Here is a 27,339-nt window from a genome sequence, read left to right as displayed (position 1 = left end):
TCGTTTGATTACATCAAATAAATATAATAATAAAGATTATACTATCAATCACTTAGATGAAACATTGTATTAATTCTTATTATGGTGATGCATGGTGCAGATGGGTTAAGCGATATCGAGCCAGAGTAAACTTCGCTCGATTTTAATGTGAATCAGTAGCGTAGATAGTGATAGTACTCGTCGCGTGGGTGTCGATTTTCCGTGACGCGGTTCGGAGTGGCCCCCAAGTCCAAGTGCAAGTGCAAGCGTAAGTACAGAAACTCTTTCGCGGTCGTTGGCCGCGACTTGAACACGTTTAATCTATCTTCTGCTCTACAAGTGAACTCCTCGCGCTCTCTTGTACTTATCTATCGCAGTACGGTGTGGCGTCGCCGTGGAGATACGCTAGTGCGGCTCACTTTAGTTTTAGAAAGTGTTGCACGCCTCTACTAATGAGCTTGCCCGATTTCCGCGCGTCAGATGTTAACCGAATTCGTTAGTTCCGTCAAATGAATTTGTCGGGTCGAATTTACGTTCAATAGCTGTTTTATCTAAAATAAAGCTTTTGGAAGAATCGCAATGCTAATGAGAATGATAAACAATTCGGAAATATTCATTCAGTTAGTCAATACATCCTTAAGTAATCATGAATTATTTGAGAAAAAAGCAGGGGTTGACTCAACGCTTCTTTTCGATGAATTTGTCTCTATAGGAGACGATTCACCAACAACGGACTAAAAATCACTCGTGTCCAATTAATGGAGCGAACGATCGTCGCGGGACCGGAACCCAGAGACGGAGAGCGCTGAAAACCCTCGGTGCTCCGAAACAGGCGGGCGAAGTTCGTGTCGCAATCGTTCAACCGCGTCAATAGTCGACAATTTGCCGCTTTGCGACTCTACTGTACACTCGACACGGTCGCGTCGTCGCGTCGCCCAGCGTCGATGCCAGCTATCGACCAGCCAGTGAAAATCGATTCGTTACGGTCTGAACGCGTTGATCGAAATTCTCGTTTTCATTGTACGTAAGATATCTACACGCGAATAGTCCGACGCGTGAACGTTTCGAAGCAGCGCGAAATTCCTGCGGATTCAGCGGCGAAAAGCTTTTCGCAACACGAACGAAACAAATGAAATCGCGTGAGAAAAAATGAATCTTTTGTAGAACTCGGGACGGTTAAAGACGCGTCGTTTTTCATACGAACGATACTAACAGCGAATTATTTAGACTGCACGTCAATTGACACCAATTGAGCAGCGTGGAACGACGGCGTTTGAATACCAGCTGCCTTTTCAATGAATAGATTTCTTTCTGTGATAGCTAACAGCTGATAGCCCGTCACATTCGTTTGATCAAGTTCATTTTAAAATACTGACTCCTCGTTTTAATATTGTCTTCGCTACTCGCGGCTGTATAATTTCTTCGCTATTTCTTTTAGACACACATATACAAACTGCGGATTTTTATGCAAAACAAAACTGTTTTTATAAGCGCATAAAATCCACGGTTTATACATAAAACACCTTTAATTCAATAAATTAAAAATTAAGGACTTTTTGGTTAAAGACTCACCACAGTCAGGCTGTTCAGTTCACCGAGCCATTCGTTCAAGAGCTGTTCCGGGTCTGTCTCGTTGTCACTATCCTCGCCTTCCTCTTCGTAGCGCTCCATGATGTCCGTCCTTAATCCAGCTTAGGACCGTGCTCTATATGATTCTCCTCACCCTCTGTAAATACACAAATGTGACACGTTAATTCAGCTCATTAAATGCGAGGTACACAAAGCGTAAGTTGGAAGGCTCGACGTAAAACTGGCATTCAAACTTTATACCTCTTTATGGTTTTTGTTCTGTAGTATTATACTCGCATTTCTTAGTATTGTGTGCATATATAATAGCAACGAGTTTATTACTGTTACTGAGAACATAATAAATAATCGCTTGAAGAATGTCATACGTTAATTTTTAACTAATTAAGTGTTTAACTAGTAAAAACGGGTGCGACTAACAGAATCGAGACGAGGTAAACAAAAGACGAAAGGAGGCTTGGTTCAGGGACGGTTTTCGAAGCTCCCGAGTCGCACCCTTCGAAAAATTCTACTAATGGGGCTCGGCAAACGGCTCGGCGGTGTTTCCTCGTCGGGTTCTCGCGTCGCTCATCGACACAAATTGCACTGATGAGTGACAGACGTCCAACGTGTTCGCGTGCTACTCGCGCGCCGAAATAGCGTCGCGCCTTTTGCCACGACGAGACGGCGACGTCCCAACGAGCACATACATTATGAAACGCACGGAAGAAACGAACAGACTGACATTGACATCCAGGAGCACGGGTTCGGGCTTCCACGCACGATCCGCCAGCGACATCGTTGCGATGGGGTGTACCTGCGTCTATTCGAAGGGCACCGGCCACGATTAATCGACGGTAATTGCACCCCTGCCAGTCGGCCTGACTGCTTCCGACGTTTGTGAGCCTCGTAATTGGAGAAAGGAGCCAATATTGGGTTTTACAAGTCCGTGGGGTGCGATACAATGGTTAAGGGCGAAAAGAGCTATCTTCTCTGTTGGATCAATGAAGTCGAGTAAAACAGTGGTTTGTCGCGATCCGTCGTTACAAATTTCGGTCCATGCAAGTACGTTTGCTGCAACGTTTCCAGTCATGCCAGGCTAAATCAGGTCTAATATACCGAATGAAAAATGGAGTTTCGGCGAGGCTAAGCGCGCCATGCTGAGACCGAATAAATTTTCTTATAACTCTACGTAGCAGCATGGAAGGAAATGGATCTAAACACGCGATACGCGATCGGGTCGGTGAGAAACGCGACGTGCCACCACGAGAACTCGTGTCCCACTTTAGGACGAGAGCCTGGCATGAAAAATGAAATATGAACGAGTGACCACAAAAGCCGGTAGCGGAGGCATAAACGCGTGACGCCGACACACGCCCGCCGAGGCGTGCGGAAACGTTGAAAAAAACAGGTTGTGGCGCCCAGAAGAAGAGCGTGACGCATTCTCGTTCTTTCTCGTTACTCACGGAGTCGTTATTCCTCGGACGTGTTTCGTCGGGAGAAGATTTGTACTAAAAAAGTTTTTGAACTCTGGCCAAGTGGTTCATTGCCAAACTTAGCCCGTTGCGAACGAACACCCACGAGAATCGTGCCCGTTCGTTTTTATTATTCTCGGCCGAAAACGAAATAGGCGATGATCATCGCCCCGCTCGCACGAAAACGAGGAAATCGACATAAATTGTACAAATATACTTTCTACATTCGAGTTGAAATTGTATTCGTCAATATATCTCCATGTAATATTTTTTGATAAAATGTTATTCGAGAAACACGACTATCTGCATATTTACTCTTGGACCTCACACCATGCTGGATTTGTAAACTGTTATAATTGCATTAAAGTACTATCGGTGAAAATTCTCCGGAACGCTGACGTCTGGAATTTTTCTAAACAAATAACAATGTATCCACGATAAAAATAGCGACGTCGGTATCCAGCAAACACGGGGCAAAGGAAGCTCAGTGCTTTCGCGGGTTCGGTTTTTCAACGAATTTCCCGGCAGCGGCGTCGCAAATAACCCGTTTTAACGGGGATGAACGAAAAGGGAACACGGGGACGCGGTGGTGTGTTCGTGTCTCGTGACTTCGCGGTTCACGCGTGATAATAAACACCGGAAGCAACGGGGGAAAAATGCCGGCAGCGAAAAAAACTTCCTTCTGTGGAGGATCAAAGTGCAGCTCGTTGCGAATGAGCGTGTGCAATCTCGGGGGAAAGCTCAAAGCGAGTCGTCGTCACCGTCGCCGTCGTCGCCGCCGTAACGCTCGTGAAAATGAGAAACTGCGTATGTACGTACGTACACACTAACTTTGCCCGTTTTAGCGAAAAATAATTATACAAAATACGAAACCGTTTTACGTGCCCGTTTGGGATCCGCGTTTCATACCGTGTAAGTGGCAAAGTTGTTCAACGATGAACATTTCAGTTCGTTATTAACGTATTTTAATAGAACTTGTTGTAAAATATATTTATTCATTGAAACGTAATTCTGTTCCGATTATTTTTTTCTCGAAATTAGAACAGAATACCTAATTCGTAGATAAATCGCTAAAAGATTAGCATAATAGTAGATAGCATAATTTTCCGTTTTGATGTTTTTCATGCCAAGAAATGCATGAATCACGGCAAAATCCAATAAGCTGGTTCTATTAATATCACATGCCTTCGACAAAACAGTTCCCAGTAAAAACTGAATGAACGACTTCGACCTCGTTAAGTCTCCAATGAAACATAACCGAGAACCCGCGTCTCTGGTCATCTGCGGCTAACTGTACGCCTTTTTACGCGGTGTTACGGCAACAAGGTCAACGAGTCCGCGTCACGATAATCAATTTCCTGGACTTTAAAGGAGCGACGCGACACGTCCGATGTAAATCGTGTCGTTCAGCGGTTTCCTTCGTCAAAGGTCACCGACGACCTTCGGCTCGAAGGTACCATAATGAATTAACCTTTGACATCCCGGCCGAGCGAGTTTCCTTCGCGAGCCAACCTCGGCCCGAGACGCTGAGAGAACAATACCACGACGATGTTATCTTTTCGGCACGACCGAGCATGGGATCGTGGAACGGCGGAGAGCCCAGCCGGTTTTTCGTCGCTAGTGCCGCGAAGGTAACAAGGGCTTGTTTTTCGCCATACTCCCAGCCCTAAACTACCACTTCAGACATCGACCGAAGCTACGGGCCGCGTCGTCGTTAGCCACAAAGTGACACCGTGTGACGAGCAACTCGCCACTCTAAACTACATCGGGCACCCTGTTTAATCCTTAATTGGTGACGCGAGTACAGCCCGGACGAACGCTCGTAAGCTCGTTGGACTCCCAAGTAATTCGAGCGATTTTCGGTTATTAAATCGCTCGCAATTAAGTAGTATCGCGTTTGCAATTAAACAGAATGTGCACGCGGTCGTGAGTGGGCGAGAACCGAACGCAGGGGGAAAAATCGTGGCTGAATCAAACAGGGAAATGTTTCATATAAAAAAAATAATGACGGGAAGTTGACTTCAAAACAGATTTATTCGGATCTGAATAGAGAGAAATTCCTTTTTAAAACAGGATTTAAAACAGGCTTGAAAATGATGTTACGTCTAAAAGGAGAAACAACTAGAAACAGGAATATTGTCATGAGACAAAAGTGTGCGAATGATGATAGAATATCCAATTTTATCTGATGATACCGTTCTTCCATTTCTAACGAATTCGAGAATATCGCTCGACCCGTTTGCCTGTGGCATCGTATATGCTGAAATTACTGCGTAACAACCACATTCTGGGTAGTCCTGTCACGGAAATCTTATAAAACTCAACTGAATTCACAATTTCTCTCATAAATTTCGTCCAAGAAAAAATGTACTCTTTCGGATTATCAATTTTCAACCATTCTAGATGATCATATTTTTAGTCCGACTTTAAAACTTTTAATTAAAATATTCTTCATTGAAAGATTAGTACAAACAGGCAACGTTTAATAGAAACATTTGCCATACAAAATATAATGCCGTTTCATGGATTTTTATTAATATCGTCCGATCTAGATCAGCCGTCTGATTACCGTCGCGGCTTTTCTACTTTCTGTGTTAGGAACTCTGCCGTACGATTTCTTGCAAACTTTTCCTTTGTTGAAACGATCTGCGAACGATTAATCACTATTAATGATGTTGGATAACTGATTTTTCTCGTGTTACATTGATTACGAAGACGGCACGAAGCTTGAATTAATGACAGTTCAATGTTCGTGTCAATGAATCGAGAGCCGCTGTGTGCGTCCGCCGTGAAAATAAGAATTTATCTCGTCGCCTTTAATCGCTCATTAATTATAAGCCGACTGGTCGGGCACTCGCTCGAAAAGCCAGCGCAGCGCGGCGTAGGCTTCCTTCGAGCCTGATTTACAACGCCGCGCCGCGCCGCGTCGCGGTACGCAGACCGCCTCGGTGCCCGTAGTACGCGGCTACATAAAATGTTACTTAACCCCGCCCGAAGTAAATCGATTTCTGCGGTTAATTCGCTGCTACTCCGCGCAAACTTTGCATACGCCTCTCCGCACTTGTACACACACGGAAACCGCGCTCTTCCTTTTTCGTCGTCCGCCGCGCCGCTCAGGATTTACCGCCCAGTCGGACGAATAATGTCGGTACCAGTTCTGCATAGTCGCATAGGATTTCATCGATGTTCATCGTTTAGTTTGTAAAGGCGGATAGTTACGGCAGAATCTTTTCTTCGATAAAACGGAAAACTTTGAATGATAATAAAATGATTTTCTTTGAAATGCGTAGGTAAAAACATCGACGATTGATGTTCCATCGAACCTTTTATGATAGATCTCGCAAAGTCACTGCTACTTTGATATTTCGATCGGGGAGACGAGAGAACGTTTCGAAACGGATTCAATCCACGAAAAGTGCTTTGACCGTGCTGAAATTTATTGCACCCAGCCATCTTTTGCAATTACGATCGAATACCGTGAACGGTTTGCGTCTGCGGAATCCGCCTACTATGCGAATGACAAATGGATCTGACGTAATTTCACGAAGGCGAACTGCGGCCATTGAGATTCTGGGCTCGTGTCCCCGACGACCGAGAGACGCGCTCGCTTTTGTCTCTGAAATTTTCCGCGTTACGTAAACAAAACTGTTAAACGGAGAATCGTCTGAGAATTTCAATTGCTCGCTGATAGTCTCGATAATTGATATCTGTTTTATACTGTGCTTCGTGTTACGAAATTCTCTCGCATCGAATTTTCATCCGTCAGGAGTCCCAGTTTATTCGTTTATAAAATGTCCTACGCCGACAGAATTATTCTCCTCCTCGTTCGAAAAACGTGATATAAATCGTTGACTGATTCGATGCAACGATTCCAAACAGAAATGAAGACATTACATAAATGTTACAATTGTACAATGGATTCCTGATTTCACTCGTCGTAGTACTGGTTCTAACGAGTAAATTCGTGACGAGAATTCACTTGGGAAGCTGACGTTTTTGTACTTCAATAAACCAATGAATCACGCGACTGAGCAACGTGGCCTATGCGCAATGTAACGATCGTTCAGAGAGCCGATAACGTTAAATCATCGAGAAGTCAACGAGGCCTTGCAACCGACAGTTTTATGTAATACCAGTTAGAGAAAGAAAATCGAGAGGTGACTCGTTTTCTCGTACTCACAACTATGTCATCCTTAAATACATCCATACACGTGCATAAGCGTTATAGCAATGATATCGCCACTCAGTGTGTTCATTTAACAGTGTAACAAGAGTCGTCGTTGGAAAACTACGTCATTGACATAATCTTGTTTAAGCAGAGAATTAAACGTTCGTATTGTTCGTTAAAGAGAATGTTTTTAATCCGAATTTGAAGCATCGTCAGCGAGCGATCGTGGTCAAAACTGCAAATCCGTAGAAAATGAAATTTGCAGAGTACGAGTAAATTTAATATGTACGTGAATTGATAGATGCGAGGCTCTCGGAAACTCCTGTTACATGCCTCGCTACCACGACGACGAGGCGTCTCGAGAGAAATTAACTTGTTATCCACTACACAGTTCGCGCTCTCGATAAAAGGCAACTCTATTTCGCGCACGTACACGGCCAGAAAGCAGCCGTTTGGATTCCGCACAGCCACCGGCTGCAGCTGGATCCCGTCGAATCCATTTAATTCGACCGGTGTTACAGAGTCGATGCAGTGTCGCGCTACGCACGCCTATGCCGATTACCATTTCGATACTATCGTCTCGCGTTGCGGAGAAGCAATGAAACGGTCCTTCCCGCTTGGTCCAATCTTCGCTGACCCGTTGCAGAGGCAAGAAAACGGTACAGGTTTATCGATCGATCATTTCCGACTGTGAGAATCTTCTATGAACCGTTCTTTATTGATTGGTTTTATAAAGAGAACTGCACATGTATAAAAGGTGCAAAGACTGAATTGAGTATTGCTAAGTTCTCTTGAATTAATAATTCTGGTATTATTAATTGTTTCGCTTTGTATCTGAAGAAGCATAATTATGAACTGCCACGAGATTTGCCGCAAGTATTTCAGAAGTGCGGCAAGTGTGAATAGCGAATTATTGACCGCATTTATCAAGACTGCTGTACGCGCCTCGCCGTCGAGTGAAATGGCGTTGCATTCCACGAACGAGCACAGAATTTCATCGCAGGATGTCGGTAATTACTACCGGGGCGGCGAGCACGCCGGAATAAGAGAAACTTGTTTATTGCTTGCACGAGAGTGTCCTTGCAACGCTTTATCGCGGCTCGATGTCAGAACGGATGTATCGGACGGGCCGGGCAATTTTATCAGCACGGTAGAACAATTAACGCTTGCAAACACGCGAACTTTACGAGTTTCGATAGGATATCGTCGCCCAATTTTTTTATGCCGGTGTGTCGTTCTCGTGAAATAAATGGTTACGAATGAACATAATTTTGCTTCTATCGCAAGTTATAAAAAATAGAATCAAGATAAAACGGTCTAGACTGCTCTTTCACAAATGTCATAACACGTTAATAAACGCAGCGGTTGATGAATATTAGAATTTGTTCGGTATTGAAAACACGACGTAAAGAAATACGTCGCTGTCCTTGCTCTCGATGCAACCGAGTTATGGGCGAGGAATTCTCGCAAAAAAAAGTCGTATCGATGAACGTCATCGAGCTGATCGAACGGTTCGTCATCGAACAGGAAGCGATCGGAGAGCAGAGAAAGGAAAGAATGCGCTCGCGGTGCGGCCCGTGCGTCCTTGCAAGGTTTTGTCGTGCCACGGCGTTCGACGGAGCGAGTGCGTTGCGCCGTGTCTCGTTGCGTGGATGCACGGGACATAGACCGAGATATCGATTGCTTGATTAATAATGTAAGATCCGCGGCGTAGGGGAAGCTCGTATCGGCGACGTGGCCGATACCGTTCTCTATGTACCCGCTCTCCGATCCGACAGAACGCCGGCTACACATCAGATCTGTGTAAAAATTATTTCCCTTAGACAGAAAATAAACCAAACGCCGTGAGCACTATTTCGCTGTTTTCTAGCTTGAGCAAGCTTCTATCACAAAATGGAACAGCGCGATGCTTGTTTACTAAAAAATGGAACCTTCCATTGTTCCGTTTCACGTATAAAATATCCCGTTTTGTGCTTCGTTCTGGCGTATCTCGAATGCGCTTTAACGTAATGAATGCCATTCAGATTTCCCAGTGCTATTTTCGTCACGGTCCATGCGAAAATAAAAAAAAAACTTCAAGAGTAACCCTCTTCAAACGTTAAAATACGCGCTTTTAAAGAGTTTTGAAAAAGATATACGACCCTGTGCTTTCCTCTTGTTTTAATTAGTATTTTTTACGATACACACGCGAATACGACTGGGACGTTCGCTACGTAACGAAGTCGCTTTCTCGTACGTTCCTCCAATTTCTTTACACCGTTTCTAAGTCCTCGTGTTTTCAATTTTTATAAATCGTAACCAACGATTAGGGACAATTGTTTCTAAATAAATTAATGATCTACGGTAGCGTTGAATCGTTTGTACGACACGTGTTTCGTTGCTAGCGAAACCCGATCGTGCGTGAAGCCGCCGATTTACACGGTATTCAGTGGCACGTATCCCGTTTCAACGAAGAGTTACTCGCGGGAAATCGATCTGCCGGGAAAACGTTCAAGAAACCTATCGCGCTTCAGCCGAGATTATCGCACCGAATTCTTCAGGATTTCCGCACATTTTTATTGTTAGAATCAGGATCGTCGACGTCGCGATTTACGACGTGCAATGAATCGTTTTAAACAAGGAAAGAGGAGAAATTTGAAATTATTTAGAATGCAAAGTTAAATAAACCCACGATAAATCGAACAGAGTTTCTATAATTGCTACGAAGAAAAACGAATATATGTAAAGTGAAATATTCCATGTATTGACCAGCGAGTATAAAGTTTCGCTAAAAATTTGCTTGCTCCTAGACGCGGAACGTGTTAATTTAATAAATATCGCAAAAAGTCGAAGACCAATGATTTCTCCCGTGACCAAGGAGTAGCGGACCGATCGGTTTCGATCTTCCAGCCGCGTTTCTAATGTGTCGTGCACGCTGTCCGAAACCGCAAACTTGAAATCCATTGATATCGGATCAACGAGACGACAGCATTGATCGCTGTTAACGTCGAGCTCGCTCTGACGAGCATTCCTCATCTGCGGTGGATGGAAAATCGAGAAACGCAGTACTGCCTTCAAAGACACGAATTGAAAGATGATTTTATCCAAAGAGGTATTTTCACCGAATAGAATATTATTTCTAAAATGAAAGAATTTTAGAAAATATCGTGATTTAAAGTCTGAGAATATTAATTTTCCTCTCTCGTTAAACAAAGTGTAAAAGAGTATCTTAGTTCGTGGAATATGAAAAATTCCAAGACGTAGGTCGCAGATTCCACGAGAAAGACTGAAAAAAGATAACTAAGACTTCGAACGATGTCTAATATCAGATTCCACGTTCCAGAAGTACTTTTTGCGAAATCGCAATGTTTGCGAAGATTCCGTTCGCTTCCTTCGGTCGTCGCATTTGCAATTCATTCCGCATCCAGCAGAGTAATCCAACCGTGATGCCAACGAATTGACGTGAGATCGATCGAGGAAGATCTCCGATCATGCGTACGCGCGTACAAACGCCTGCGCTCGACGTTGAATAAAGTAGATATCGATCCCCATCGATCGCAGCATCCGCGTGTACGCGCGTATGTAGATGGTATCAATATCCTCAGTTTGTCAAGCTGACGTTCTTCTTCTAGCAGTATAAAAAGATCTAAGAGGCTTTTTCAGCCTATATAGTATATTGTACAATAAAAGGAAGTTCCAATTTGACTAAATATTATATAAAATATGTTTGAAAATATACGAGATCATTGTACATTATTTCTGACAGAAAACTCATAACTTCAAACACAATTACGATTGTAACATAGAATTATCGAGAGGATCGATAGATCGCCGATTAGCAGCCGAGCCTCGCAAGGGATGCCACTTTATCAAACGACCAATCCGATAACAGCAATATATCAATCTAGGTCAGAAGGATAGCTTAACCACGAGGACGAGACTCCCTTCAGCTGGACAACGTTATCGGGAACATCGGGCGATGCCGTGCAAACAAGCTGTCTGACTCGCGTCCGGTAGGAGGAGTTCGAGTGTGTTTGTCTTCGATTTAACGATCGAACGATACCTCGTCTCGGAGGGGGTGTGTGTGAATTACGAGAAAGGGATCCCTTCAAGAAGGATTTTCAACGGAGGGATGAAAGCCGAGCGAGAGATCAAACTTTCCCAAGAACTACAGCCTACATTATAGGAGAGATCCACCAAGGGATCATACTGTAACATTGTCAGATGTTTAATATAAGACATAATACAAATTTTACAGCCTTAATCTTTATGAACGAAAAAATTGAAAAAATTTTTGTTGTTGTTTATTATTAGCATTGTTCTCCCGACGTCTGATTTCTTTTTAATAAATGCGTTTCTAAAGTGCATAAACTTTTCGGATTGACTGTATAGCCAATACATCCTTAAGGGCGAATGTCAAGTGAACAGGTCCGATCGCATTTTGTTAATATAGTCAATATTACAAAAATAGTAAAACGGAATAAAATGCAATAATTGCACGTGAAGTTAATCCTGTTGGACACAACAGCGTCGAGTCCTTGGAAAAATATGGGAGGAAATAAGAGAGTGGTAATAAGATTTAGGATTACGTAATCTGGATGTGCCTCCTGTGGGAATGCGACGACATGACAAGCCGCTTTCCTTCATCTCCTAGGCAGCTTCTTGGCCTCCGTGCAACGCCCTGATTCGATCGATCCTCATCTTCGTACGGTGCAATTTACTTTGCCTCCCTCGATGGAAGACCAGCGGACGAACGGCTGAGGAAAAAGGAGGAAAGGGGCGGCGGCGGTGGCGACGACGAATTGAACGATTCCGCCGGTTTTCCCTCTTGAAGGGTGCTTGATGAGTCACGCGTGCGACAACTTTCTCGGGGAGCGAAGCGTCGGAAGCGGTCCACGAGTTATCGCGAAGTTCCGGGTGAAAGTTCTGCCCGGTGAAACAGGACGAGAGCTAAGATTCGCATCGAGGCAGCCGGGTGGGCGTTTATAACGGTACGCTGCCCGATAAGCTTCGATTTTACGAGTCCCTGCGTCGAATTAATTTGAATCGGCGTATCGAAGAACAATGCAACTTGCTAAGTAGATACCCGAGGTACGGAAAAATACAAGTCGACGTGTATTATAATGAGAAGACATGTCAAAATGCAGATGGGCTGTTAAAGAACAAAGACAGATCTACAACTAATTTATTCAATATTTAGATATATTTTCCATGCTCTTACTATTCCCTTTCACAAGACGCATGATACTGATTGAGAATTCTAATTATAGAGTAGAAAATTAATTGCCACTCAACGTCAGCTTTTGATTTATAATATTTAGAAGATACGGAGAAAACTGACTAGCATGAAGTTCTTGTATTCCTTTCATACACATTTTCGCTTAAACATTATCTGTTTTGCATTCCTTATTTACGGCCGGCTGTTTAAATTCGATGCCTCGCAGACATTGCAACATCCCACAACCTGTTTACGTTATAAAGTCTGCCAAAAAAATCTATGAATCCATGCCCATCGTAAATGAACGAATCGATAAAAACATCGCTGGTCGAAAAACCTCGACGGTTCAACGATTCTCGTCGGAATACAGGTATCACGATTTCCAATCTACCCACGTGGCGAGCGTCGATGTCTCAATAAGAAATCACGACGTCTTGATGCGCGGTTCGTTGAACGTCGTTAAATAAGAGGAAACGATCGAAAGCGACGATCGGAGCTGTTTCGCAGGGAGCCGTTTTCTGACTTGATGCGGAGACGGCACTCGGCCGTTCGATAAAACGCGTAATACACCGCCGTTGCCTGCGGCGATGCTAAATAATAATACCCCTCCGCCTGGGTACCACCTTTAAACGGCTACCGTACGTTCTTACGTCGACCAGATGATTATGAATGATTTACGCGAGCCAACGTTCTACATGTGGATGCATGAATAACCAATCGGGAGAGAAGTGATTCAATTTTGGAACACGCCACTCCCAAAATATTCCCAAGTAGTTTCTAACATCGTCCAAGTAACTCGATGTTTAAATTGAAATGATATAGATCGATGTTGGAAAGGTATTTAGTGAAGCGATGGAGAACGTGTTATCGTACGAGATTGAAAACACTCCCGCGCGAGCATTCCTGTTCAAACTCCGGAGGTACGTTCTGAAAATAATTTGCGCACTCGAGGCACGCGGTGTCGGGTTTTCGCCAAGACGTATCGACTTCATTCTCGGCTCATTAGTTACCGTCGCTTGGGATCTTTTACCATTCATAACATCCGCATTAGAGTTGAACGATCGTCACACGATACACAAGCATTTGTCGACACGTAACAAATATCAATCGGCCGTAAGCACGATCCATCACCGATGTGGAACCGATGCTTCCCGTACAACCTCTTCGCGTAACCCCCAGCGAATACTTCGCCTCGTAGAAAGGAATATAAAAACGTATGGAAAATAAGAAAGTATGGCATAAAAGCGAATAGGTGTATAAAATAGATACCATCGAATGTTGTTCAGTTATTCATATCAGTCGTCAAAGTCAGACTTAATACACTACTTTTTAAATAAAAATGTACAAATTTTTCAAAGTGTTCTCAGTCGATTTATACAGCCAAAAGAAATATTCTAAATGCTGGTATCACGTGCGACTGATTTTCTATTTACAGCTCGAATGCTCTAGATTATGAACCGGATACGCGTATGTCCCGTTCCTCTGTTTTTTACGAGCACGGGGAATAAAGTACGCGACTTGAACGTGGCTGCATACGGATCCTCCCTTACGCACGCCGCCGGTCGCTGACTTCTGCGCCCGAAAGAGAGAAAAAAGAGATGAGAGTAGGAGTCGGGTTATGAATGGAAATATGTTAACGGTTCCAAACTTGGCATCGCTGCTCCGTCTGCTCTTCCGAGCCCCCTCGTTTCTTTCTTACCTCATCATTTCAGGGCTCGGTTGAGTTAGATATTACAGAGATAAACGAGTAGATTTAAACAATTGAATATTTAGTATCTTCTGACAAAATGTATTCATCTTAAATAAATGAAACTAATTCAAACGAAGACATAAACACAGAACGTATATCATTCTCAATGAATTAATAGGAATATCTATCTAGAGCAATTTACACAAAGAACTAGCAAACCATAAATAATTCGTTATCTATTTCAGAACGATACAAATTATCCAACTCTTCTTGTATCCTCGTATCTCTTTTCCAACTCTTTCCCTTCTCTCTCTTTCAAATCCCGTTATCTTTCATCCTCGTCCACGCTTCCACCGCGTGTACCTTATCGTTCCCTTTATTCCTGTATACTTTGCATTCCCTCGTCACACCCCACCGCCGGTCTCCTTTTTTTTCCCGGTTTTCCTCCGTCAATCACAGTTATCGTGTATCACAGGTTGTTCGCTCGTCTCCTTTCTCTCTCGAGATCATCCTCCGCGTCGCTCCGTAGCGTGGAACGAGCGCGGCGCATCGCGAGAGTGCGTAACATGGCGTTTCGAGGCGCCACAAAAGGAAGAACACGGGATCTAGCGATGCTGTGCCGTGCTCGACTCTCCGCGGTGAAACGAGACGATGACCGGCAGGAGAAAACGAACGAACGAAAGGAAGGAAGGAAACGGTTAGGGGAGCTTCCCAGCTTACGCGCTGCCACCATTTCAACCGGATTTACGTGTACGCGATCGTGGCTCCGAAATCGAATCGATTCTGAATCTTAGTAACGAGTCGATTGCGGGAACAATTTACAGAATTAATTAGACCAATTAGCGGTATCTATGATTTACGGGATTCGTTTGTCTGTCGCCCTTTCGAATTGCTCAGAGGATGCGAAACGTGAATTCACGGTTACTACTCGCGGTGGTTAATGAACGTCTGACACCGGAAGATAAGAAAAAGAAGCGATGGGGCAAGGGACGATATTCGTCGAAACAGCGCGAAAACATCGTCGGTGAACTCGATGAAAATCCTCATTCACCGAGCCTCGTTATTTTGACGCGTCGCTGGATGCTTTCAAGCAACAACTTTTCGTTTCAGCCACGTCCTCGTGAAATTCATTCGCGTCTCGATAAGGTCGACCCGTCAATGGTTCGCGTATCTTTCTCTTTTAAGTAGGATATCAGGAATTTCGTCTACGGACTCGTCCGCTTCTCGCTTATTGATAAACCGCTGGATCTAGCGCGTATCCCCCTATGCGATGAATGCCCCCGACTGTTCCACATGCATACAACCACGTTCCGGCTCGAGAGATGAAGTCAAATAACGTTGGGTACGTCGCGTCGCGTCACATTCTTGTCGCGAGTGCACTTCAAAAGCACACTATAATTCCCGTATACTTTTTCACATACACACATCAATTTCACTGTTAAAACATGCAATTTTACACTTATTAGAAAATAACGATCTGCTTCATTTCGATGTAGGAGTAATAATCGCGATCAATGCTTTTCTGTGATGATGGAAAACAAGAATACATTGATCCCATTCAATGAGTAATAAAAGATTGTAGTGATTTTTCCTTTGAAAGGCCGAGCAAATCGTAAATCATTTTATTACGCTTTACGACCGACGTTTATTAACAATCACGAGTCATCTTAATCGTTATCAATTTTAATTATGTCTGTGCAACAGCATGGCGCCATGCACCCCTCGCCGACGGAGGCACGCCAGGCTGATTGATGCCGCGGCTGCGAATCTATTGTGTTGTTGCACGACCGTGAAGAAAATATCGTGGCCACGAATACCGCGAAACGGCTGTACCCGATCGATCTCCTTCTCTCGTTTCTCGTTACCTTCGGATCTCCCGAGAATCATTCGCCAGACGCGTAAATATCGACGTCCCACGATTCACACGGAAAATCACCCGACGCCTACGCCCGTTCCTCGCATAGTGTCGCACCCTTACAAGGAGAACAGATGGTCCACATTTTTTCAATTAAATCGGCCTGCGATTTCTTTACATAGAAATTAATTTTAATATTCAATACCGAATGAGAATAAAAAAGAATAATGCTTTACGATCTGTAAACATATTTGCCAAATAAAGAGATTCGTTGTGCGTAAAATTGTTAAATCGTTCCATTTGTATTACGTATCGGAAAACTGTTCGATAATGGAAAACGATTGTTGAAAACGTGTGTCGATATGACGTTTTCAATTAATACTTCTACATAATGGTCGTTCAAAAACATATTCAGTTAATTGGTTTGCAGAAAAATTTCAAAACGCACGAGTATGTCTGAGTACGATTGTTACGTATATCAAATGAAATCGTGAAAAATTTCTTTTACACAGAATCGCTCTACATTTTTGTGTTTTAATTGAAGATCCTCGTGGCTTACGAACGCAGTTGGTAAACTGTGTAACTAAAACGAAATGAAAATTACAATAACGACAGTTGGCTTGGTATTTGGCGTAGCCTTTGCGAGCGAAATTCTGCGTCCCCGAAAGGACTCGCGCAAAAGAAACGAGAATCCGTCGGCAAGGCGAGGACAGCGAGTCAGACGAAAAACGAAGAGGCGAAGTTAAATGCGGAGACCAGAATACGGGAATAGCCGCCCCATACGTGGACTACTGTACTTAAAGTACAGACGGTTTCTGCCTCTAAATATAGGATTTCGATCGACTCGATGCCGAGCATCCGCTCGATATTCGATTGCTCTTTTCATAGCACTGACGTTCTTTACTATCTGAATCAAAGTTCAAGCAGTAATCGTATCACGTCTATCTTATTATTTGAAACATCGTATTTTTCTAACAACGGATCAAGTAATATCATTCTGAGATTTACCATGTTTTGTCTTTCTAAACTACTAACTTATTTACAGTGTGAGCAAGTCTAGTTCTGTTTTAAAAGTCGTTCATTTAATAATTTTATAATTCTATGCTATTATCTACGCTTCTGTGTCTAGCAATATTTCTTGACACTTTTACAAATTGCGATCTCGAGTCGTGCACGATGGAACACACGGCAACGAACTAAAAGCGTATCGGCAAATGAAAGCTTCCAAGTGAGTATCGCTAAAGCGGTAGTTAAGCGATTAAGGGTGTCCGTATCGGTGTTTTTAAGAAGCGGAAACACGCACCGAACGCGGTAACGCCACAAGGTGCATCGACCCTGAAATCAATATTTCTATTAAGCACTGTATCAACGTCTGGTCGTTGAGGCGTTTCGAATCCTCGGCTCGGCTCTCTCGCGGCGATACGCACCCCCGCCGACCGGATCACGTGTTTCACGGTTCGCATTTTTCGTTTTCGGCCGCGCACGCGGCGCATTCGCACGAATATGCCCGTTGCGTGACGAGAACGTTATACCGTCGGCACCCGGCGCGGCCACAAAGTCATGGTTGCGAGAGAAAATTCTTTCGCCGGGCTAGACCGTTGACCCTAACATGCACGGAAACGCGCGATACATCGAATCGATTCCTCTGACCAAGAAGAGCGCAATTTCTTAAATTACGGCTACCGTGAAACCATTGATCAACTGACCGAAGTACCAGTTTATCGTTACACGAATAGTGTCTAATTATAAGAGATTCCTCTTTCGATTTCCTTTGCGTTAAGTGCGAAAGTTCTAAGCGGCCTATTCAAGTTTTATACCTATTCAAAATCTTTTTCATGTTCGACACAAGATTATAATAATTCGAGCCAACTCGAATCTACTATTATCTAAGACATTCACGACGTTTTAGTTGTATCGCCGTAGAAGTAATGTGAAAATGAAACAAACTCTTCTGTCTAGTTTGACCCACTGAAAAGTTGAAGCTCTGAGAGCTGCTATCTACTATGGCATTATCGCGGAACGTAGAGACGATGTCTAGTGTAAAGCGCGCTAGAACGAGAGGCGAGATTCATTATTACGTGCACGGTGGAACGCGGTGAATCCTGTTCCAGGCCGTCCATATCAAGTTGAAGTTACAAGCGGCGGTGCACACGATGCAGCGGCAGCCCGGGTTGACTTATGTACACGCGTAATATACATAGTGCGCAAGGGTCATATAGACGGGTGTGCACGACGTGCTGTTATGTAGAGGGAAATCCAGATACATAGCCTGCGTGTATCGCGGAAATGGCGTGGTGTAGTCGATGGGATTACCTCGGGGCGCCGATCTCTCTCTCCTATAGATACGTCGCGGAATCTGTGTGTACACGTGCAGCACACCGGAATTGTACACAATTTCGAGAACCAGCCGTGCCGCCGCGCCATCGACGAGGCGAAGAGGATCGTCGAGGCGAGCCGATTCCGTTTCACGGTCGAACAGAGACGCCCCTCGTCCCTCCCGGTGCCGAAGTATGAATAGAACGCGCGATCTAGAAATCGATCGTCTTTCCTGGCGAGGTGGACGTGTGTACTCGCGGCTTTCAATCCGGAAAGGTCACGCGAAGTGAATCTGGGCTTTCCTCGCGTTTCATTCAGGAGCCGTGAAGAACCGTCGATCGATTTTTTTCTCGACGAGTTTCCACGGATCTGATGGTGAAAGTAGAGTGATCATCTCGTTCCACGTTGCTAACGTTTTAGGATTTACGGAATCGCGATGGCTGTATCGTTGCGTTCGTCGGTGAAATTCTCTGGACAATTTTGATGCGACGTTTAAGTATACTTCTTTCCGGATGAAAAATCCATAATTCAGAGGCTTCGATTTTATGACGAATTCAATTGCAAACTTGGGACTTGGCAATATCTTGCGGACTTTATGCCGATTGCTCTATCTTCAGAGACTTTAACCCCTTGCACCAGTTCCCAAAGGAAATTGCAACATGCGACCTACATTCAGATGTCCGACCGAAACATGTTTCCTTTCAACTGTTACAACCATACTTTATCTAGAATCAATTATTGGCCCACGACTCCGTACAGCAACCGTTCTATCTCTCGATCTCTATTTTTCTCACTTTCTTTCGCTTCACCCTGTTTTTTCCACGAGCGACGGAACAACTGCAATACATTTTTACAGACCTATAAACTCCTATAATGTCGAAAGCAACGAAAGATGAAATCCTCGATTGCGCCGGCAGTAAATTTTTATGCCGCGGGACATAATGTTGCGCGAAAGCAGTTGCGAATCCGCAACGCGAGGCGAAAAGGCCGGCACATGTGCTTTCTGCGAGCGGAAATCGATTCGAACGTGCGCGGCGAACTCTCCCTCGTCGGTCGGCGTCGAGCTAGCTACCTGCTTACAAAGCACAGAAAACGGCCCGATGGAAGTTCGACGTACGTATGTGAAAGGAATCGAGTAGCGCGAACGAAACGGAAGAGCGAACTTTGCTTCCGGTTCGATCTACGAGACGAGCGGCGACGACGACGCGACCATTTTATTCGATAAGTGCCCCTTTCAAGCGTTGCGACATTTATCAAAGCGCACAGATACGCGACACTATTTTTTATGGTCAGCCAAACGATTTATAGCGGCTGTATTCACTGACTCCTTCGTAAAAATGAATCGTGACTCGTTAAAACGAATCTATTCACTTACGAAATTCATATAAGACGTTTTATAATAAATAGAAAATTGATCATAATTTTATAAAACTGTTCTTACCGAATTAAATATATGTACAAGTAGATCGTATAAGTAAATGATTTTGTTCGGAAAATTTAATGACTGGTATTATCGTATAGGAAGCTCGTGCTTATTACCATAACAAGCAAACAACGTTGGGCTTCTATAAAATAATATCGACAATGGTAGTAGTGAATGATCGGAGATTACGAGACTACCATCGGCCCGTTTCTCTCACAAATATTATTCCCTCGCTGCCCCATGCCGTACGATCCATATTGAGATTATAAAATTTGATTTGTAATGACAGTCCGGTCACGGCGTGCTCAGGAAACAATCACGATACTTTCAAGCGTTATTGAATGCTCCGGAACGTGACTACGAAACGATGATGTAGTCCATTTAGGCAGCAGTCTGTGACCCAGGCACACGGAACACCGTCCTGACCGAGGTAAATCGAGCGCAAATATATTCCGTTCGAACAAACCTGCTATTAATTTCTATCTCGATCTATCGATCGATCAAAGACATAGAATTATTGTAGGATATCAGCAATCCAACTTTCATATGCAAGCTTACTTAAAGAAGACAAAAGACAATTTCGTGTATATAGAATCAGTATCAAGATAAGTACAAAACTAAATGGAAAAAGTACCCGAGAGCTCGGGGAGTCAAAGTGTCGAATCATTCTACAAAATCGTCCTGGCCCGGAATGGAAACGCGGGATGCAGTCTTTTAATCTCAATCAACGTTTGGTCACATTCCTGGCCATATTTGGCCACCAACGTATCCTCTTCATAGGGTCCCATGGCGCAAGAAACCCGTGCGCCCGCCTGTATCCTCGTCGATGACCCTTTGACCACCTTTTTCTCTCAAACATATACCCGGCCGTATTATTCTCACGCAGAGAAAGGAACATCGAAATATACGCTGAACCATCGGCGATCTCGACCCAGTGAATTACGATAACAAAACGAGCTGTATACGTAAAACTGCGAACTGTACTTTATAACAAAATTCAACACCCACTGAGCATATTGCCTCACGGCTCGGTCTCTTGTCTCAATCAACGAGCGATCCCGATCGTAAAAAGAATTCGACGATTTCGAGCATCGAAATTTATGACCCTGCCCCAGCGATCAGAGTTTATCCGTAATCGAAATCGCACGATTTTATGACGACAGAGGTAGAAACGAAGCGAAGGAAGAGAGACGGGAATTCTACATCTCGAGAAGTTAGAAACTACTTAACAGATACCTAATAGGTAGGGCCGACAATTTTAAGTAAAACTGGAATGCATACAAAGCATAATTTAACGTTACATGAACTTGACACTACTTGTTCGAACATCTATTTATATTCTATTTCCTAATGCATTACATAGGATTCTTTACATATTTACAAATCGCTTCTCACGCCTTTTTATCGCACCTCCCGTTCTCTCCACCGAAATTTCTTAACGTTCCCAGAAGAACCGGACAACGGACAAGCTTCGGAGGTAGAAAACATTCTGTCACGAGTAAACGAAGGTTTTCCCTTGTAGAGATTCCCACAGAACGCGAAGTGGGTCGCCGTCGTTTCGTGGCGTGCACGAGGCTAAAAGGGATACCGGCAAGGAGACAGGGTCGCGTAAAGGATCGAGAGGGATCGACGATCTCCTCGAGCGTTCACGCACGGTCGAAGCAGAGAACGATCTCCGGACAACCTGCGAGAATGAATGGAGAGAACAGAGGGCGGATAAGAAGCGGCGGAGAACAAGGAGGATGCACCGTTATGCGAGTATATAACCGCACTTGAGGTGCATCGATCGCGTGTGTAATCGGATTCCCACGCAAATCGCCCTTATCTTCTCCGCACCGGCTTCAAACACATGAATTTTGATCGTTAACCCGTGAGCAGGTTCTCAATTGAATTTAAATCGATCGTTTGTTATGCTTCAACGAGACCTTACCAAAGTTATCTGAGTCGCAAAGACGTTCAACGTGGAGGTGTATTGATTTCAATTTTATTGACGATTTTATTGATGAACTCCCAGAATAGCAAATGTCAAAAATCTTCTTCCATTTTATTTATGTAAAAAGTTTTACAGAACTTCGTCGACCTGTCTAAAAATCTGTAGCGTGGGTGGAGCCTGTAATTCGTGCACAAGCGAAAGTACGTTCTCAATCTTCTGGTCCATTATCTCATTAAAATCAATTCTTCGCGAGGAATTCGAGTACGTGCGTTCACCATCGAAACCTTACGAGAGCGTAAACACGAGTTTAAAAAGAAAGAACTCTCGGGCAGGGAACGTAATTTTTCTGGGTGCCAGGGAGATCGGTACTCGAGACGATCCCGTGGCACGGGCACCGCACGAATTACGAAAATGGAAATCGCTTACGAAACGTCGCGAACGTGGCAATTAGAGCTCGTTCTCGTACTTTACGACACCGCGTGAAGAGATAAGAACGTTACTCGACAATACGCTGCCGCCTCGCGCTCCAAATTGTTTAACACCGAGGAGGAGAAGTAAATGTTACGCGTCACGTTTTAAGATGCGTATCTTGAAAATCATTACCAATAAACGTTGCAGAATCGCCCTTATCTTCTCCGCACCGGCTTCAAACACATGAATTTTGATCGTTAACCCGTGAGCAGGTTCTCAATTGAATTTAAATCGATCGTTTGTTATGCTTCAACGAGACCTTACCAAAGTTATCTGAGTCGCAAAGACGTTCAACGTGGAGGTGTATTGATTTCAATTTTATTGACGATTTTATTGATGAACTCCCAGAATAGCAAATGTCAAAAATCTTCTGTCACCATCCCTTTTGTTTATGTAAAAAGTTTTACAGAACTTCGTCGACCTGTCTAAAAATCTGTAGCGTGGGTGGAGCCTGTAATTCGTGCACAAGCGAAAGTACGTTCTCAATCTTCTGGTCCATTATCTCATTAAAATCAATTCTTCGCGAGGAATTCGAGTACGTGCGTTCACCATCGAAACCTTACGAGAGCGTAAACACGAGTTTAAAAAGAAAGAACTCTCGGGCAGGGAACGTAATTTTTCTGGGTGCCAGGGAGATCGGTACTCGAGACGATCCCGTGGCACGGGCACCGCACGAATTACGAAAATGGAAATCGCTTACGAAACGTCGCGAACGTGGCAATTAGAGCTCGTTCTCGTACTTTACGACACCGCGTGAAGAGATAAGAACGTTACTCGACAATACGCTGCCGCCTCGCGCTCCAAATTGTTTAACACCGAGGAGGAGAAGTAAATGTTACGCGTCACGTTTTAAGATGCGTATCTTGAAAATCATTACCAATAAACGTTGCAGGAAGGCTTGTACTTTGGAACGTATTCATTTCTTACCCCGTTTAATAATTATTCACATGATTGATAATGATTTTATGTCAAGAAATAAATTATAAGAATAATTATTAACTTCTTTGCATTTTTTATTGATTCCTCATTGAAAGAAGCAACTTTCGCTGAAAAAGCTTTTTAAAATCAAACGTTGTCTCACATTCGTAATGGGGACACGTTACGTGAGATTTGATACGAATTCAAGTATTCTCGTCTGCTGACGGATTGTTTGCCGTTGACGCTAGATTACCCACAGTCAAATAGATAGGAAACAATGCACTGCTACTACGAGACGAGCACACCGTCTTATTAGGGAAACGCTGCTACTGCTGCCACGGCAAGAAACACGATTCCGATGTACCTCTGCACACTGCAAGGCGAGCTTAGCGCGAGATAACGCGAAAGAAACCTTGGCCAAATAATTGTCAGATTTTATCAGCCGCGCTCGTACATCGTCGAGCATGGTTTACAAGGTGCAAATAAGACTGATATTTAACAACGGAACAATCGTGAACACTGATTTAAATATCATCGCCTTCAACAGGGATCGACATCATAAATTCAAATGATAATATGAAAATGTAAATAATTTTTCTAAAAGAACGATTTATTACAGAGTCAGACGTTAAGTCTTTAATCACAAGATATTAAGTTTGCAAACGAAAACACTGTTTCTTACGATGAAAAATTACCTGTTCTTTGGCGATATATTACACGCACAAAACTGTAATTCTGAATGCTCTCTTAATTCCTGGGCACCGGGAGGATTAATGAAACATTTCGGAGCTCACTCGAGAGGCGCATATGTCATGCGAAAAAAGGAACGACGGCGAACGTGCAAGAAACATCTCAAGAATTTATGCACTCGACGTCGTAAACGACCGAATGCTCAGCGACAGAACTTAAGAGCATGAAAAATGGATACGTCGACTTCCGAAGTGGAAAACCGACAGGATCGAACGAACTGAATTAACTACAGAATTTTGTTTCGTAATCGCGTCTAAAGAACCTCTCTTAAGCTAGCAGGACCAAACCAGCAGAATTACACCGGACCTAATGGAATATTTAGTACTTATTTTGTACTAATTTGTACCACAAATAATAATTTTGTACCTCCTGCCGTTTTAAAAAAAATCGTGGCGTTGCTAGCTTAATATTAAGCTGGCAGAACCAAAAGTTAAAATTAATGAAAATGAATAAATCGGTACGTACGTAGTAAATAACCATGCTATGTGGAATCACACCAACGCGAGGGGATTCAGGATCATCAGCGTTCTCGCTTTTAGAAATGGCCAGAAGCAATTTTAAAGAGATTTTTAAAATTTGCATTGGATGGAAGCAGCAGAACGGGATTCGCTGAGCACTTGACGAAAAAGGTATAGAAAGACCAGGAATTCCAAACGGGTATGTCGTGACAGAGAATCGGGTTTAATTGTACGTGAATCCCCACACGAAACGGTGGGGACATAATCGACGAAAACGGGCCATTTTCTGGGAAGAGAATTCGCCTCAATGATAATAATCAAAAACCGAAATTATCTCAAGTGAAAATTTACGAAATAAAGAAATTTGGTAAACAAAATTAGTCGCGTTTTTTTCTAAAGAAACAACATCTGTTATCTATATTTAAATAATACAATAAACATTTTCAGTGAATGAAATAAAATAAAGAAACTTCGCTAATCATTATTACAATAAAAAACAGATTTGTTTTTTCCGCTTAGCTGATCCTCGATTTAAGAGGATCACGATTCTGCGTCGTATCGCAAAGTCATCTTCGTAGACTGAAAACGTATACTGTGGAGGAGGATGGAGAAGCACTGACTGAGTCTCGTTAAGTCGGGGCAGCGATAATGGAACGGGGTCATTGTGCCGAAGAAACATTGCAACCTACCGACTAATTATCGTACACTGACCGATTGTCAACTAGAAACGTGACTTCCAGTAATAATTAGTCACGAAGACTAATCAAAATACCTCTGCACGACACGCTTATGGATTATTATAGCAATCAGAGCACACATTACATTTATATAATCATTCATGCATAATAATTAAACAATCAAAAATATTATTGTTCTAACTTAATTATGTTGAATAAATAAGACGAAATGCAATATGACTCAGCTTCGTTGGACATCTTAAGGACTACTCAGAAATCAAGTTCATCCATAATTCAGCAGAAAAAAGTCGAAATGCCCTAAAAAAGCGTGTCGCGTGTTTCTTTTATCAACACCTGTTCACAGAACCGTGTTGCGAGTGTTCCTGGCACGAGCCAACGGACAAATTACTAGGTTTTGCAACGACGCAACACGAGCCACGCTAATGACGGAATAAACGGAAGCCTCGAGCGTCCGGACGGTCTGTTAACCGGCCACAATGCACATCTAATGCACGCCTACGATTTAGGCGTGGAGCGAAGTGCGCGCGAATATACACACACGAACACACATACAGAGAGAGAGAGAGAGAGAGGAAGAGAGAGGAGTTGCATCTACGTGTCTGAGATTCAATCGAGGAAAGAGCTGCGTGCATTATGCATGGCAACTGTGGCGAAGGTGGACCCGAGCGAATTACCATAGGCCGAAGGACAAAGTGAACGTGTTACTGTCATCGACAGGCGAGAACGCGAGAAAAACTCGCGTCCATCGCGGGACAAATTTCGATTTTACGAGCGAGGCGGCTCGCCGATTTATAGGCTCTCCTGTTGTCCCTTTCCATGGTTCGAACGACGTCGAAAAGACGCGACGCGACGCGGGACGCGTATCACGTGGAATTGGCTTGTAGATTTTACGACGATCCAATGGCCAATAGATGTTCTGGCTACAACCTGCGCGACGTGGATAAATTTACGACACGGAAAGCGTGTCGTTTCGACAGTTAAGCTCTCGGCGACACGTAATTTGTAAAAATAATACGTGCCGCGATAAAACGAGAGAAATATAATAAATTATTTTTATTCTTAAACTGCGCACGTATATTTCTTCAAACGAAAATGTTTATATTTCATATCTACGAATTAAAGTGTGAAACTACTACTTGCATTCTGATTTAGGGTAACGGGCAACTGCTTTCATACTTCTTTTAACTTTATTGATTTGAATAATTAACACGTTAGATAGGAAATTCTGCATGCGTGACCCGATCCAGGCTTCCGTTCAGCTTCTGGACACGCAACACTACTTAATTCCACGCGTATCTGAACTCCGTGGCCGTATAACTTGTACAGAAGCGTTAATAAATTTCCAGGATACTCTTGCGATACCCAGAGTCACCATACTTGCACAATACTTAATCACGGGATTAAGCCGTTCAACGTTTCCCTACATGAATTGATCAGAGCAACATGGATTTTTTTCCACCTTCAAACACTTCAACGATTTTCTACTCATGGTACTACACCTTGAAATTTCACTATAATTTATATTTCTTCGCTAACGATTGCGGAACGGTGTTCGAAATAGAAATTGGTCGAAATGACATTCGTGTCGTAACACGCGTACCAGTCCAATCGAAATGACAACCGACTCAAACAGGCTCGCGTGCACTAATTCGCCTCGCTTTTAGCGGGGTCACTCGGGCAGAAAAATCACGTGTTTAAACGTCGTTACAACATCATCTTCCTGAATCGCTAAAGCCGCGCATTAATTTAACATCACTCATTACTATTATCACGTCCTTATCCGTACGACACGAACGAAAATAGTTACATCAACGACGACGGTGTCAGCGTTACTTATTCAGATCCTCGTCTCTCTTTACATTAGGGTGACAATTAATAATTGCAGATGAATTCAGAAATCTACACGGGGACAAAAAAGACAGTCGTGGATAATTGAAAGCGATCAGTCGAATCCATGGAGATCACGCCTTATGCAATAATAATTGGTCAATTTGTTTTGAATGGACACGAACGGCGTGAACGCGAGCCGTATGGCAACGTAGATGGCAAATGAGGGCCGAATACCTGGCATACGCTTGCCGGCCAAGGGAGTCATTAGAGGCGTGGGCATACGTAGCTACGTAATGTTCAATAACGCGGTTACGGTTCTGCATTATTTCGTATGCAATTTGCATACATGATTCCGGCACAGCGATCCCTCTAAGTTTTATGCTACATTCAGCGCCCACTCGTTTAGCCAGTTTCCGCATGAAAGTTCAATCGAAATGATCCTACCGAGCTCGTCCAGTCCGGACGTGTTTCGCATAAACAGTGAAATAACCGTGTGCAAAATTCGTTTTATCACGGATGTTACGAAAGCATTAAATAAAATAACCATGAAAGAGATTATCGAGCTCTGATAAAAATCTGTACTGACGAGCCTCCGAAACAGTGATTATGGGA

General features: G+C 43.5%; 1 protein-coding gene across 1 annotated transcript in view; it reads right to left on the bottom strand.

Annotated features, from left to right (window-relative positions):
* The window catches only part of LOC108626451 (amyloid beta A4 precursor protein-binding family B member 1-interacting protein), a 122,791-nt gene that overhangs the window by 77,192 nt on the left and 18,260 nt on the right, over nt 1–27,339 (bottom strand). Inside the window, exon 2 of the mRNA XM_018027113.2 lies at nt 1,552–1,705. Coding sequence (XP_017882602.1) covers nt 1,552–1,650 — 99 coding nt within the window. The 5' untranslated portion in view covers nt 1,651–1,705. The remainder of the gene's footprint in view (nt 1–1,551; nt 1,706–27,339) is intronic.

The sequence above is a fragment of the Ceratina calcarata genome, unplaced genomic scaffold, assembly GCF_001652005.2.
Source record: "Ceratina calcarata isolate Rehan_Ccalc_2016 unplaced genomic scaffold, ASM165200v1 scaffold40.2, whole genome shotgun sequence".
NCBI classification, from domain to species: Eukaryota; Metazoa; Arthropoda; class Insecta; order Hymenoptera; family Apidae; genus Ceratina; species Ceratina calcarata.
This window is presented reverse-complemented; position numbering and strand designations above follow the sequence as displayed.